The following is a 16,062-nucleotide window of genomic DNA, read 5'->3' as shown; positions in this document are numbered from 1 at the left end:
GTCTCGAACTCACAGAGATCCGCCTGCCTCTGCCTCCCGAGTGCTGGGATTAAAGGCGTGCGCCACCACCGCCCGGCTAAGGCATTCATTTTAGAGTAGACACACCTTCACTCCACCCACTTTGTAATGTCTGTATCCGAGGTCCATTTCATACTGATGACAGTGCCTTGAACCTTTAACGTAAGCCTGTTCTTTGCTGTCCTGTGCCAGACAGAACTGATGCACATGACTCCAGAGTCATCAGGATGGTGGGGACTCAAGTCACAGAGCATCACACTGATGTATGTCAGTGGCTGGACACTGGCCACTCAGGCACGTCCTTGGGTCATCACGACAGTGGTGACTTGAGTTACAGCATCACGCCAATGTATATCAGTGGCAGAACACTGGCCACACATACACAGCCTTGGGTCATCCCCTGCACTGGAAAAAGGGGGAGAAGGAAGGGTAAGGAAGTCGAGAAATTCTAAGGTACATAATATATTTAGGATGGCATCTTTTTTTTAATTTTCAAAAAGATTTTCACTTTATTGAGAAAGACCCAGTTGAGCTTACCAGTTACTAAACTGCACATTCTGTTTATTGCTCACACACCAGTGTTTACATATAAACTTCAGTATCAGAAGGGCCAGTGCCTTAAGAATGCCAGATTTTTTTAAAATACAGCCAGATTATTGAAAGTTTTTTATTTCAATTTTAAACAACAAAAATTGGTTTCTTACCTTGTTGTATCTTCCAGCTATGAAATAATAAGGGAATTAATTTTCTAAGTCCTTTAGAAAACTTGAGCAGCACTAGCAAGGCTGGTGCTGACACTCTCCGTTGGGTGACCTGTACCTCAGCAGAGCGGTGTTGGGTACATTTTCTCCAGTAAGAGAAGTAGTGATAAGAGACTTGAGCTGGCTGGTACTCAAGCTGGACACTGGTAAAGCTTACATCCTGAGGTCACAAACTGATGGCATCACCTGCACGTGCTCTTCTTGAGCCCCATGTGTGACTAGAGCCACAGCTTTCTGAGGACTGTCTGGTTGGGGCTGCGGCTGCTCTGGAATTGTCCTAACTCTTTCCTTTGATGTCTGTGTTCCTTTTCTCAAAGCAGGAGCAACCGTCAGGGTAACAGGTACCTGAGTGTTTATCACCTTCCATGTGCTATCCATCCGTCTCCCCAGCGCAGATGTATGAGGCTTTCGCATCATACATCTCAAGTTTCACCCATTTTTAAACCCACTCGTCCACATTAATAAATTCTATTACCATACCATAAACTCATATCTGCTTTTTCTTAGTATTTTGGATTTTTAGGAACCATTTTAGTTCTTGCTAATGCTTTACCATTTTTTTTGCTTTGTTTTCTATACAAATTAATAAAACTAAAAAGTATAATTTCAAAAAGAAATGATTTGTATATGAAAGCCTACTTGGCTAATCCACTTTGGTTCTTGGTTTTAACAATGGCATAATTACATAAACACAAAATCTAATTGTTTATTCCTTAGATTTCTTTTGGGAAGTCTTTTTTCAGATAATTTTAGAAGCCAGATTCTTTTTGGTAAGAAAGAGTTGGTACTTTAAAATTGATAGCATTTAAAAAGCCCTTCCAACACCTTTCTCTGCCGAAGCTCCTCTAATGTCAGCACATCTCCACCCTTCCCAGATCCTGCTTAGGTCACAGTTAATCCAGTGTGGATGGTGGTCTGGTCTCACTGTTGTGTGCACACCGGTTTCCTCTAAGCCTGCTCAGTCCAGGGGCCGGGCTGCCCAACCAGCTTCTTGGTGGACAAGGGATTGGGAGGGAGTGCGATTTTCATGGCTGCAATGTTGACTCTGAACACCCCTCCCATGGCTCTAGGCTCACAGCCAGTGCACTCAGCGCAGCCTTTTTGGTCTTAGGACTTTTAGAATTGGTGTTCATATAAAATGGAGTGTCCCCACCCCACACTTTAAATAACCCTTGCTTTTATCTGTCTTGCTTGATAGGATGAGGAAGGTCCATTAAGGAAAGTTGTGTCATTCAGTGAGCCAGCTCTCATTAAAAAGCAAAGAACCTTTGAAACTCTACTTTTCCAAACAGAAAGGAAAAGACTCCATCCGCAGTTTTGAATTTATGAATATGTTCATAAATTGGCTTTTATTCCTAAAATTGAATTTCTGTGGGGAATTTAGGTGAAAATATAGCCTCATAGATGGGTGTTGGAAGTTTATTATGCATATTTACCAAATGCTCTTAGCATATAAGTTTAAGTTTGTGTTAAAATTTAAAAGAACAGGATATGAACAAACTCATATAATTCTCTTTCTTACCATTTCAAAAACTGAATGAAAGAAATTATACCATCATATTTCTTTGAGATTTAAAACATGGATTTAATAGAAGGATTTATTTAGTTATAAATTCTTCAAGAACATAATTTTACCTATTTCATTCTATTTATTAAGCCATCAAAATAAAAACTTATAGTTACTTTTTAGTTTCTAAATTTGTATAGTTGCTCAAGAAAAGGAGAAATAATAAAGATAAGAAGAAAAGGAAATAATAAGTAAGAACCAGTCATTCAGTGTTCATTCTTTTCCAGGTAAAAACAAATGGAGTTTCTGGTGTCAAACAAGAGCCAGCGTTGAAGAGTGACCCATTTGAAGCTCTCTCACTTAGTCTGCTTGCTGTATCAAAGGCTCAGCTGTCTGCTCAGATGTCACCTGTTCTAACCCCAGACCCAAAGATGTTGATTCAGTTGCCTTCTGCATCGCAAAGTAGTGTTAACTCTTTGAGTTCTGTGAGTTGCATGCCAGCCATGCCCCCAGTTCCAGCTCGGAGTAAGTTGCAGGGAAGTATGGGAACCTCAGCAAATCCCTTTTCCAGCCTGCCCAGCAGGAATCCTTTTACAGACAGGACTGCTGCCCCTGGAAACCCATTTCGAGCTCAGTCACAAGAGTCAGAGGCAACTTCTTGGCTGTTCAAAGAAGAGCCTGTTCCTAGCAGTCCTTTCCCTCCTCTCCTGCCTCTCACTCATGACACGAGCAAGCCATCCAGTTCACTTGATGGTTTCGAGGACAACTTTGATCTGCAGAGCCAGTCTACAGTAAAAACAAGCAACCCCAAAGGATGGGTAACCTTTGAGGAAGACGACGACTTTCCCACAGCGGGAACGTCCAAGTCAGTTTGTCCAGCGCTGCTGGGTACCACGCCAGCTTCATCTGATGACTGGAGTAAAGGTGCAGGTGTTGCTTTCTGTATGCTGCCAGCCAGAAGGCCACCACCTCCTCCTGCCCCTCTGCTCCCACCCAGCACGAGCTTGCCTGCAGGACCTTGCACAACGCTAGCATCTAAGGCCTCTCCCACACTGGACTTCACAGAAAGATAGTTACATGATGGGAAGGGAGTTCCTGCTGGTTTGCTCTGGCTATTTGTTTCTGTTTTGTCGGGCTAGACTCGGGAGAACGGGGCATTAGTTATTCATTATGTGCAATAAGTAATTGTTACGCGCACTGATATCTATATAAAGACCACCAGGGGTGTGGTCAACGCTGGAGTTCATGTATATTGGAAATAACTAAGACATCCTGTTACTAACTGGAGTTCTGGTCTTTCTCTTCAGATGAATAAGGAAGAGCAGGAACCATTTTAAGAAGTGCTCAAAACTACTTTAAAAACTAGTCCTTACTCAGAAATTCACATACAACACCACACAAAGCCAACACAGCTGTAGCTGACACTCTGCCAGCCTACTGCTGTTTGACAATTGGTACTCACGGATATCTACCAAAGAGCTTCCAGAGTTACAGTTAAACCGTTCTGAGGGCATTGCTTTAGCAAGAGGTCTATATGCATGTGTTTATATACACACAGACATACATATTTATAAAACTTAAGTCTTGAGATACAATTCAGATACAGTTTTACCCAGCAGTTCTGACAATGATCTGGACGGGATCTCATCATTAAGAAGATGGCTACCGTCCAGGTGTGCTTTAGATGCTTTCGCTAGTTTTCAAGCCCAGAGTAGGATGACTGCTTTACAGAACTGCCATCTCCTACTATACACCAGCCCTCCAAACTCACCCTCATTACCTCCCTCCCTGTACCTCTAGTATGCCTTTCTCTGGGGTTACAGTTGGCAGTCCAGGCCTTGTGGTCAGTCACGTGACAGACACTCAGACCAGCAGGGACAGAATAGCAGAGCTAGCATGCTCTCTTCTGTGTGACCCTGTCCCTCTCCACCCCTGTTCACCGCTTTGCTCTGAGTGCTCTGAACTGGGAACATATCCCAGGCGTGTGCCCTCCTGTGTGAGGCCGTAACCCATCTGTGATGCTGCTTTAAGGTTTTAGAGGCTATACCTCAAATTTGCTGTGGATTCTGTCTCCTGCACTGCCAGTATGCGACCCATCTTGCTCTTATTAATTTTGTGAAGAAGTACATGGAATTTTTACAAAAAAAAAACAACATTGTATTTTGATATTGTTAAGTAAGCCAGTTGGGAAAACTCCCTAAGGTGTTGTTTGGTTGGTTGTCAGTTGAAGTTAAAATTATCCTTACACATTAAGACTTTAATGTTCTTTTTATATAAAAATTACATATATACACCTAAGTTCCAGTGTCCACATGAACCTTTAAAGATGTGTATTGTGAGACTAGAACCATGTATAGCTGCCGTCACATCCTTGTAAAAGCACAGCAGACTGTGTTGCACTTGTAATGTAGAGCCATCTGTTAGGACAGAGCACTTTGCAAATGCTCAGTGTTATCAAATACTGTATCTATAGTGTCCTCGGCTACAGCCAGAAGGGGCTGGAGCAATAACTCCGTGAGGTTTCCATTGTGCTTGTGGGTTCTAATCATTTCAACAGTAGTAGCTCTTAAACCGCAGTATTACCATAGCAGTGTGCTTCAAAATGTGAATTAGCTTGTTCCATCTGTGTGACTAGTGTGTATGGTATCCGCCCCCCATTAGCAAGCTAACCCATCGTTAGGAAGCTGACGCCGTGCGACTGCAGCCCTAAGCAGTGTGCCTCAGGGTAAACCACTGTCAAGTCTATAGAGCAGCCGCTCAGCCTTGTCTGGCCTGGCACACTGTGGAAACGCACAAAGGAAGTGAAAGTTTGCTACAAAAAACTAGATATTGTGTATGAATATTTACCAGTTCTGGTTAAAGCAGAGCAGAAAATAGACACTAAGAATCTGTGAATGTCTGTTCTCTATAGTAGACTGATGTTTATATGTATGTAAGAGTTTTATTGCTTATGTGGCATACAATATTTATAACTATACTTTATAGAAGTACAGTATTAAAGTCCGTGGTATACATTCTGTACATATCCTGTGAAACGTGCTGTCATATGAAATAAATATGTCTTTACCGCTAGATGGCTTCTTTACTCAAAAGGGAAGATTTTCTCAGCTATTTTTCATATTTTACATAAACAAATTTTATGACATTTGAAGAAAATAAGTTAGTGCTTTTTTTTTTCCTTTTCTTTCGTGTGTGTGTCCATGCGTGAATAAGAGGTAATTTATTCTGGGATCAAATTTGAACGGTCATGGTGGATTTAGGTTACCCAGAATTCTATGATCTACCATGGAAAGCAGTTTCACGCAGTTTTATAGCTCTGTAAAGTCATAAGGCATGGCAACTTTAAAATACACTGATGGATGCATCCAGAGGCAGCTACAGGATGATGCTGGAAGTTGTTTCTGTGGGCATCAGAACTTTGTATTAACTTTTGTTACTGGAAGCTTAGTTTATAGCTTGCAAAAGTTTTAGGGACGTTAGGTCTGACCCAGGAGGGCAGTGGATGGCTAGCTGTTCAAGGGGCTAAGCTAGCGAGACAGGTAATCAGCTCCAGACCTGCAACAGTCCAGTGTCCGCGCATCACTGCAGTACAATCAGTTACAGGGGCAGCAGCTTTTTCCACTGGCAAGTAAGTAATATAAAGTGCGACCCCACCCCCCCCACACACACACAGAAGAAACCCACTATTTAGCCAAACTGAATTTGGAATCATTTCAAAGCTACAGAGCAGTTATCCTAGTTAATTTTCTTGATTCCTCTATTTGAATTTCCTCTCCATTTGTTTTTCTTTCCCTTTTGTCACACTTAAAGCATCAAGGGCTCCTCCACTATGAGCACCCTGAGGAATAGTGCTGCGCCTGCTTGCTGTGAAGGAAAAGGGCCAGCCAAAGAAACCCACCCCAGCCCTGAAACCAGAGCCACTGAAAGAAACACACCCTGCCTCTGACACCCAAGCCAGTGAAAGGAATTAGCCCTGAACCAAGAACCAAGGAAATGCACCCTGACTCTGAAACCAGACCCTAGAATCAGTCAGTGAAAGAAATATGCCCTGGCCTTGAAATTAGAGCCAAAAGGCTAAAAGGAGCCAAAGAAAGAAACACTTTACTCCTGAAACCAAATCTGCTCTTCCCAACTAAGCAAAAAAACAACCAATTCCTATGCAAGAAAACGAATCAATCACTGAGCAGAAAACCATGGCCTTGAAATTAGAGCCAAAAGGCTAAAAGGAGCCAAAGAAAGAAACACTTTACTCCTGAAACCAAATCTGCTCTTCCCAACTAAGCAAAAAAACAACCAATTCCTATGCAAGAAAACGAATCAATCACTGAGCAGAAAACCATTCAATCCCTGAGTATGAGATTTAGCTAATCCGAGCTCAAGGGTCTAAAGTCTGACCAATTTCCACCCTGAAAATCTCCCTGGAAAAACTCCACCCCTAGAAGCCCTATATAAGCCGGGCGGTGGTGGCACACGCCTTTAAGCCTTTAATCCCAGCACTCGGGAGGCAGAGGCAGGCGGATCTCTGTGAGTTCGAGACCAGCCTGGTCTACAAGAACTAGTTCCAGGACAGGCTCCAAAGCTACAGAGAAACCCTGTCTCGAAAAAACAAAAAAACCCTATATAAGTCTTCCACTTTGACAGAGGAGTCACTCTGCTGGATTCTTCCCTCCCAATAAATGGCTTGAATTTGTTTTGGGTGAAGACCTTTCGCTGGAATGGAGCGGAGCAGAACTGTAACACGAGCTGTAACAGCTTCGTTGAGGAAGCCTCTCGCTAGGGCAGGACTGTAAACTACTAAGCTGTGGTATTCCCTGGCTCCCGATTGCCAGAATACTTTTTCATCCGAGCTGTAGCACTTAATATTCCTTGGTTCCCGACTGCCAGGATCCCTTTCCATTAGAGCTGCAATGCCTACATTTGCCCTTTGTGAGATTGTGGGGACAAGATTTAGCCGTACAGTCTTGGGGGGGGGGGGGGGCAGCCACTGTGACTTCCCCAGATCTGAAGCAGAAGGCATTTCCGGAGGCGATCAGTGCCTGTGCGGAAACGAGTCTGGGCTTGGGGGCGACTGTGGTCCCGTGGTGCCCACCATCCCACTCAGTTCTCAACTGGGAGCTACCATGCTCTGTCAGCTCATCTTCCGGGTTCCCTGGACAGTCCCGCTCACCTCTAGAAGCTTGGTTTGGGTTTGCCCGGACCACTGCCACTTCCGGTAGCGGCGACTGTGCGTCAGGCTCGGGCTCAGGAGGCCCTTCCGGCTCAGTGTTTGACTGTTGCTCCTGGCAACAGTCACTTCCGCGAACGTGCGCCGATCTTTTTACTCACCGGACGGACGCGTGAGCCCGAATTCCCGGGTTCCGCCACTGGGCAGCAGTTAGTCTCACTGCTGTACCGGACGGGCTGGCCTCTTGAGCCTACAGGCCTCCTGTTCCCTGCCTGCCGCCCTACCCCTCGGCGGGGCCTTCGGCGCAGCTATGGTAGTGCTGCACGTGAAGAGAGGCGACGAGAGCCAGTTCTTGCTGCAGGCGCCCGGGAGCACTGAGCTGGAGGAGCTCACGATTCAGGTGACCCGCGTCTACAATGGGCGGTTGAAGGTGCAGCGGCTCTGCACAGGTACTGCCGGTGCACAGGGGAAGGAGTGGGGAGGGCTCGAGGTTTGAGGATTCGGAAAGATTTACAGTAACCTGGGGACTGGAGAAGGAGCATCAGAGTTGACCCGGGATGGAAGACCAGCAACTGGAGAAATCCAGGCGAGGTTGGTACCCCCGACTCAGAGATGGGCAGCGGGGAAGCCAGAATTTGGCGTTGGGCCCAAGGGCAGTAGGAGGGAGCCGAAAGATCCCAGCAGAACCAAGGAGTTAGCCCGAGTGAGGGTGGTGTAGTAGCCGCGGGGAGGGGATTGTCAAGTACGCCTTTTTAAGACTTTGAGAGCTTGGGTCCTGGCCTTGAGACCGCCCATCAAAAGTGGGGGACACTGGGAGAGCCTTGGTGTTGTTTTCTGTCTCCTAGGAAACACGTGTTATATCTGCATTCTAGACAATGTCTTAAAACCTGTTATATTTTCCCCTAATTAAACTTCACTGCTTTCAAAACAGGCTCAATATTAGATGACATTTAGAGAGAGAAAACTCCGGGTCTTCTTTCACATTGTAAGTTGAAAGTATAGTGCGGGATATTAGGGTTTTGTGGGTGAATTTAGAATTTAGCAGATGTACTCTACGGGTGCCATTGCCAGTCAGCAGTCGGGCAGGCACCAGTGCGCTGCTTTAGGACGATGAGGGAGAGTCACCTCAGCCCCTCTCCCAAGCATAGTGTGCAAAAACATCCCATCCGCTTACACCATTTATCGTGTTGTATTGTATGTACTGTTGCAGGTCACATATATTCCCAGTATTACAGAAACACACGGTTCTTAGCGTCTTCGTCACAGGAAGGACAGGCAATATAGAATGGCTCAAAGTTTTGTGTGTGTGTGTATGTGTGTGTTGGTGTAGGTTTATACATGTTAATATGTATATTTATATTTATTATATATTCTGGTGTAGATTTAAACACGTATGCGATAGGAAAATATAAGATCATGCACTTGAATAGTAAACATGAGGTGAATTTTTGTAGCCTCTGTTGCTGTGATAAGATACAATCCTTAAAAAGTCACTCTAAGTGTTCAGTCTCTCAAAGTCCAAACCGCTCTGAAATATCTGTCTCATAATCGGGTTCCTGTAAAGTCAGCGAACAAGTTAACAGCTTTCTCATTCCAAGAGGGAGGGACTAGACTCAGTAACATTCAAGTCAAAGCAAAGCCAAACTCCAGCACTGGAGAGGACAGTGACAGACGTTTGGGACTCAAGCTCTTCTAGGCTCCTCCATCCAGAGCACACACACCGACGGCATCTCATAGCTGAAGCTGGCTCCACTCCACAGCTGCTCCTGTCCTTGGTTGCCACCTTCACCAGTGGCACCAGTTGCCTCCTGGCCTCCCTTCAGGGTCTCACCTGCCACATGATGCCAAGTTTGAGCCTCTCTCCATGATCCCTGCAGCTGACGCTGCACCTTCACCAATAGCCCCTCTTGGCCTCTTCCTGTGCCCAGCCTCCACTGTCCTCCATGAACCCCCTCATGTCCTCAGAAAGTAGTACCATGTGGCGGTTGTGTATGCACTACCAAGTTTGGCTGCAGGCATGAGATACAGCTTTGGCACCTTTAGACCCCAGCTTGCAGACAGATGTTTCTGTCCTGTCTAGTCCCACAGCTGTTCAGTTCCAAATAAACACACAGAGGCGTATACTGATTATAAACTGTTTGGCTTATTGCTCAGGCTTATTATTTACCAGCTCTTACAACTTAAATTAACGCATACTTCTTGTCCATGTTTAGCCACGTGGCTTGGTACCTTTTCTCTCTTTTTTTTTTATTTATTTACTTATTATGTATACAACATTCTGTTTGTGTGTATGCCTGCAGGCACCAGACCTCATTACAGATGGCTGCGAGCCACCATGTGTTTGCTGGGAATCAAACCCAGGACCTTTGGAAGAGCAGGCAATGCTCCCAACCACTGAGCCATCTCTCCAGCCCTTGGTACCTTTTCTCAGTGCAGCATCCTCATCTTGCTTCCTCTGCATCTGTCTGGTGACTGCTGACGACCCCCCCCCCACGAGGAAGAGCGTTTTGCCTCGATGGTGTTGGTATCTTCTTATCCACAGCCAATTGAGCTGTGTTTCGCTCCAGCCAAGTGGTTCTGGTCTCTTGATAACTGCAGCTCATTTCTCAGCTCCAGCTGACCAGAACCACAGGTTTTTAATACAAATTATCATGTGAGTGACCCAGGTCGCATCTTTGTTTCCCTCTGAACCTTCACGAGCCAGACCTCCATTGTCCGCATTGCTCTCGGGACTCATATCTCAGGCTCCCACACCAGCCCATTAAGCTCTGAGCACTCAATGGCTCTTCCAGCACAAGGTTCCAGACATTAACACTATTGTCCTCAAAACATGGTTAGGTCTGTCCTGAAACTCCAGGATGCTGATACCAGGTTCTGTCTTCGGTAGCTTTCTGTAGCTGTGGGAACAAACCAACTTGGGGAGGAAAGAGTTTGTTTCTTTTTTGAAGCTTTGGTCTGTGAAGGGCAGGAACCTGGAGGCAGGAACTGGAGCAGAGGCCATAGAGGAAGACTCCTTCACTCAGACTTTTTTATGCCACTTGGGACCATGTGCCCATGGGTGGCACCACCCACAGTGTGCTGGGTCTTCCCACATCAATCCTGTTTGTCCTACACTTGTCTATGGGCAATCTGAAAGAAGCGTTTTCTCTGTTGAGCTTTCCCCTCCCTAGATATGGATAGGTTTGTGCCGAGTTGACAAAAACCAACCAGGACAACTGCCTTAAATCCTTCCCCGTGATTTATCTAAATTGTTTACACAGTGTTTGTGTAAAGTTTTATGAGAGAACGCATGTGTGTATGTGTGCTTGTATGGTGTGTGTATGTGTGTGTAACTTGTATGACCTTGTGTTTTTGAGATGGGGTCTCATTGGCCTGTGCAGCTGGCCGCGAAGCCCCACCGGGGATGCCCAGCTCTCTCCTCACCCCTCCTCAACCCTCCTCCCCAGTACAAAGGTATAAGTGTTTTTTACATGAGTTCAGGGATCCAAGTCAGCACCTCATGTTTACAAAGCAAGCATTTTACCAAGTGAGCCTCTTTGTGCGGTTCTCATAGCCGGGTGTTCTCAGCAAGCCTCGGATCACAGGTTTGAGATTGGGAAGGTGGGCAGGTTTAAGCAACTGTCCTGCCTCTTTCACGAGGTTCCATTAAATGGGGTCATCTGAGATTCTCCTTGGAAAATGGCAAAGCCGTGCGGTGGGCTGGCTGTGTGGTTAGGCGTGCTCTTTAAATGACCGTTAATCTTTTAACTCCTGAGCACAGAGCCTTACTATGTGGGTGGGGGGATGACTGAAGCTCGCTGTGCTTCCCCTGACTGAGGGCTAGTTAGTGCCTTTGTCCAAGATGAAGAAAGGTCTGACACGTGGCTCATGACGTAGGTTAAAATAGTGAGCTATAGGGGCCAGCACGCACGCGTGCGAGTCTGGGTGTGAGTGATCCCAGTCAGGAGTGGCTGCCCTCTCCTGTTTTTCAGAGATGGAAGAGCTGGCAGAACACGGTGTGTTCCTCCCCCCTAATATGCAAGGGCTGACAGACGAGCAGATTCAGGAGCTGAAGCTGAAGGATGAGTGGGGAGAGAAGTGCGTGCCTAGTGGCGGCTCCGTCTTCAAAAAGGACGACATCGGACGGAGGAACGGGCAAGGTAACCGGCTTTCCCCCTCCTGTCTTTGCACGTGAAGGCAGTTCTTTAAGCTGCAGGATGGCTCCGCAGTAAGAGTGGCGCATAAACTTGGCGGCTTGAGTCTGAGCCCCAGAACCGAGTCCACGCAGTCCCCCATATGTACCCTGGCACACAGAAGCACGCCCACATCATGTAAAAACATTTTTAATGCAGACCTGAAAAACTGCGCTGCAAACCTCCTGTGCTAAACCCCATCCAGGCCTGCCTGCTCCTATCGAGCAGCCTCCTTCACAGGGTAGATGAGCCACGCCGTTTGCCATTTCCGTAGGTCAGAAATGGACGAGCACAGAACCATGCTCCCTAAATTCAGGGACGCTGTCTCCACCGTGCTTAGTTCTAAACTCGGGAACTAGGATTTGGTGTTATGTTCCGCATTTGGACAGTGCTCAGGTACAATAAGGTTTTGTGGGTCAAGTAGGCGCATATAATCCTAGCACTCAGGAGCTTAGGGCAAGAAGATTGGGGCATGCAGTCCAGTCTGGGAACAGAGAGAGACCCTGACTCAAAACAAACATGCGTGCGTACATACATACATACTTACAGTTGTATTGCTCTGAGCCATCCCAGCCACGTACTGCCTCTGCCTGTGTTTGAGCCACTGTGACAGGGTTGAGTCACAGCTATGTCGCCTGAGAGGCCTGGAATTCTCTTGCTCCCTTCGTTGGCGCTGTCCTCTTGGTGTTTCCTCTGGCCTGGCTTTACAGCTGTCACCAAACCGTGTAAAAGCCGCCACAGACCTCTCCCCTTGCTGGGGAGTCTGCCTAGCTTCCCACATCTGTGTCCCTTTTGTCAATTCCAGACTCATACTCACGTCTCAGGTTCCCTGGTTCAGCAGGAGAGTTCCAGAACACCCGGGATTTTGACAACTGTCTGTCCTTTTTTCCCTAATAGCTCCAAATGAGAAAATGAAGCAGGTTTTAAAGAAGACGGTGGACGAAGCCAAAGCCATCGTTTCTAAGGTCAGCTTCTCAGTAGGATGGACGCGATTCCGTCTTTGAAGTGGACGTTCCTGAGATGCGTGCCTTAGCTGCCAGCCCACATTCCGTCCCCTCTGCTCTCTGCTCCCCGCCTTTCTATTGCTCTTTCGTTTCCAGTTTTCTCTTTTCTTTCTCTGCTTCCCAGTGGCAAAGCAAAAAAGCCTATTTGAGGACAAGATGATGACAGGGAGCAAACAAAGCATTTATCGTCTTGCGTGAATGCAGGCTCCACTATACTGTTCCTCTAGAATTTGGAAAGCTAAGCCCGGGAGTTTCACTGTAGCCCACAGAAGCAGGGTTGGTAGAGACGTTCCCTGTAGAGCAGTGTTTTCTGTAATCATCTCCAGCCTTTACATACAGCCTGTTTCACAGGAACACAATACCGTGAGAGGGCAGATATGCTCCCCGGATAGAAAGAATTCAGGAATACTCACGCACCTGGGGCTGGAGAGCCAGCTCAGTGGATAAAGGTGCCTGACCACCTAACTTCGAGAGGCCTGAGTTTAACTTGAGGCCCCACCTGGTGGTCAGAGACTGACTCCCACAGACTGCCCTCTTACCCGCCCCCCATGTGCTGTAGCACACACACCAAATACATGTAAAAATCCTTAGTATGTCACTTGTCACGTTTATCCGCGTGGGGAGCAGTCGCTGCCCCCACCTGTGCATGTCTTGACCTCACTGCCTGTCCTCCACTCCCAGATTCACCCCACAAAGTGGACTTCTAAGCATTCCCCAAGCTCTTAGCTAATCTTTTTTTTTTTTAATTCATTTTATTTCTGAGACTTTTCATGTACAGCCTTGGCCAGCCTGGTACTCAGTTGTAGTCCAAACAGACCTTGAACTCATGGCAGTCCTGCCTCAGCTCCCTGAGGGCTGGGATCACAGGCCTGCAGCTCTGTCCGCCCTGCCCAGTCCTTGAGGGACCCACAGAAAGCTACCGTTGTGTGAAGTGAAGTTCCCGAAGTGTCACCAGCGCCTTCTGGTGCAAACAGTAGACACGTTCTTTATGTAGCTCTTTCCTGTGTTCTCTTCAGAGCTTCTGGCTGATGTCCCTCTAACTCGGTCCATGTTGTACCCACGGCAGCTCGGGATCCGTTTCCTAACAGACTCTGGCTCCCCCTTTCCGCTCCCACCTGCCCAAGGCTGCACCTGTCCTGGGGCGGCCTGCTCCATCTCCTCCCAACCATCCTGCTGGGTGTGGGTCTGCAGACCTCTCCGGTGTCCCTCGCAGTCTGCTCCTGCCAGGGCCACCGTGTCCTCAGCTCAGCCCTGAAGTGGGCAGCAGTCATCTGGGAAGCAGCAACTCTCTGGTCTCTTCTGTGGCTGTGCTAGCAGGGTCTCAGGCCTCATACGGAAACCGCTGGGTGTTTATTGACTTTTGCATGGTTCACTTTCAGAAACAAGTGGAAGCTGGAGTCTTTGTTACCATGGAGATGGTGAAAGATGCCCTGGACCAGCTTCGAGGTGCAGTGATGATCGTTTATCCCATGGGGCTGCCTCCATACGATCCCATCCGGATGGAATTTGAAAATAAAGAAGATCTGTCAGGAACTCAGGTGTGCTTGGAGGTTGTGGGGTGAGCAGGGCGCTGGAGCTGCCTGTGCCTGAAGGGCCTCCAGCCAGGCTCCAGGGTGGGCTGCATGTGCCTTCCCCCTTCAAGGAGTTCCTGTGCTTGTACGATTGACCCCAGGCGGCACTGGAAGTCATCCCGGAGGCGGAAGCACAGCTGTGGTGGGCTGCCAAGGAGCTGAGGAGGACGAAGAAACTCTCCGACTATGTGGGGAGAAATGAGAAGACCAAAATCATCGTCAAGATCCAGCAGGTGTGTGAGCGGAGGCTTCTGCTTTGCAAGTTGTGCTGTGTTCGCCTTCGGCTCGATGAAGCCTAGTCAGGGTTGTGTGCTCGCCTTCTGTTTGATGAAGCCTAGTCAGTGTTGTGTGTTCACCTTCTGTTTGATAAAGCCTAGTCAGTGTTGTGTGTTCACCTTCTGTTTTATGAAGTCTAGTCAGGGTTGTATGTTCGCCTTTGGTTTGATAAAGCCTAGTCAGGGTTGTGTGTTCGCCTTCTGTTTGATGAAGTCTAGTCAGTGCTGTGTGTTCACCTTCTGTTTGATGAAGTCTAGTCAGTGCTGTGTGTTGGTTTGATGAAATCTAGTCAGTGTTGTGATGAAGTTTTACAGAAAATCTAAACAACTTTTAAACCTGTGCATACTCTCAGCCCTATTGGCCCCAGTTTAAAGTAGAAATTTCCTTTTTGTAGTATTTCAACCAAAAAAGCAGGTCTGCATGCAAAAATGTTCCTGGTAATGGAAAATTCAACCAAGACAGATTCTAGGGCTTTTGAGGCTGCTGGTGCCCCGTGCTGAGAAGGGCTGGAGGTGTTGGGAGCGTCCAGCTGAGGTGTTTCCACTTAGCCGCTCCTGCCCCATTTCTGTGGAGTTTTGGGAACAAGGCCTATAGATTTCTGTGTCTCAGGCTGTGGCTCTAAACACCCTCCCACCCACCCTGGGTTCGCCGTGGGTTCCTTGGGAATGGCCATGTAGAGATGGCATCCACCACAAGTCCAGAGCCCCAGCCGTGCTGATGCCCAGGCTGCATGGTGGCATCTCGGCCTGCCGTCTTCACTGTTGACAGAGACAGTTAAAATAAGCACATGCCATGTTCCCATGTCTCCTGCACAAAGAATGTCTCAGTCCCCAGTTTGCTCTGTGTTTGCCTTTCAGAGAGGCCAGGGTGCACCAGCCCGGGAGCCGATCATTAGCAGTGAGGAGCACAAGCAGCTAATGTTGTTCTACCATAGAAGACAGGAGGAGCTCAAGGTAGCCATAGGGTAGTCAGGGGGGAGGGCAGGGCCGGGGAGGGCTGGGCTAGACACAGAGCTGGGGCTGCAGACTGTATCCCACGGCTCACCCGTGGGCGGGGTCCTGTGACGACCAACCAGTGTTAGGGAATGGCCTTTCTGGGCTGTCCAAGGCTGTCACCAGCTCTAGACCCCGAAGGGTCCTGCTGGCATTTGGGGTGGGGGTTACAGGAAGTGACCCAGACCTTCCTCAGACTACCTGAACCACTTTCCTGAAATGCCATCCTGAGTAAAGCATGTTTGTTTCCAGAAACTGGAAGAAAATGATGACGACTCCTGTTTGAACTCTCCGTGGGCCGACAACACGGCTCTGAAAAGACATTTTCATGGGGTAAAAGACATAAAGTGGAGACCCAGATGAGGCCATCAGAGCCACCAGCTCACCTTCCCAGGGCAAATATTATAAATACTGTAAAAGACATAGACGTTTCTATTTTCCAGTTTCTTTTAGTTTGTATTTTTGAAATAAGGCATTCATGGCTTTAGAACTTAATAAATACATACTCAAGAGAAACTGTGTAAATCATTCTCAGTCTAGGACAGTTGTGTGGCGTCTAAGGGCGCGCTCTGGGGCGCACCAAAGCTTCGCAGGTGG

General features: G+C 47.4%; 2 protein-coding genes across 3 annotated transcripts in view; both read left to right on the top strand.

Moving 5' to 3' along the window:
* Window positions 1-5,355, top strand: part of Synj1 (synaptojanin 1) — a 32,558-nt gene extending 27,203 nt beyond the window's left edge. The window contains 2 exon segments of the mRNA XM_026787832.1: window positions 1,097-1,120; window positions 2,574-5,355. Of these exon segments, the coding sequence (XP_026643633.1) occupies window positions 1,097-1,120; window positions 2,574-3,359 (810 nt within the window). The 3' untranslated portion in view covers window positions 3,360-5,355.
* Window positions 5,356-7,620: 2,265 nt separating this feature from the next.
* Window positions 7,621-15,971, top strand: Cfap298 (cilia and flagella associated protein 298). 2 transcript variants are annotated; one of them, XM_005345350.2, is made up of 7 exons: window positions 7,621-7,899; window positions 11,422-11,589; window positions 12,520-12,587; window positions 14,006-14,164; window positions 14,299-14,430; window positions 15,331-15,426; window positions 15,718-15,971. In XM_005345350.2, the coding sequence occupies exons 1-7, from the start codon at window positions 7,761-7,763 to the stop codon at window positions 15,826-15,828; spliced, it is 873 nt and encodes a 290-aa protein (XP_005345407.1). In that variant the 5' UTR covers window positions 7,621-7,760; the 3' UTR covers window positions 15,829-15,971. The 2 variants fall into 2 exon arrangements, with proteins under 2 accessions (XP_005345407.1, XP_026644630.1); XM_026788829.1 differs by lacking the exon at window positions 7,621-7,899 and adding an exon at window positions 7,917-8,041.
* Window positions 15,972-16,062: the final 91 nt, after the last annotated feature.

Source organism: Microtus ochrogaster, chromosome 2 (genome assembly GCF_000317375.1).
Source record: "Microtus ochrogaster isolate Prairie Vole_2 chromosome 2, MicOch1.0, whole genome shotgun sequence".
Classification (NCBI taxonomy): domain Eukaryota; kingdom Metazoa; phylum Chordata; class Mammalia; order Rodentia; family Cricetidae; genus Microtus; species Microtus ochrogaster.
This window is presented reverse-complemented; position numbering and strand designations above follow the sequence as displayed.

Excerpts from the sequence above, each read along its gene's own strand:
- Cfap298 (XM_005345350.2), top strand. The coding sequence starts at position 7,761 with ATGGTAGTGCTGCACGTGAAGAGAGGCGACGAGAGCCAGTTCTTGCTG. Across the intron at positions 12,588-14,005 it reads CCAAAGCCATCGTTTCTAAG|AAACAAGTGGAAGCTGGAGT; the intron begins GTCAGCTTCTCA and ends GTTCACTTTCAG. Across the intron at positions 14,165-14,298 it reads AAGATCTGTCAGGAACTCAG|GCGGCACTGGAAGTCATCCC; the intron begins GTGTGCTTGGAG and ends GATTGACCCCAG.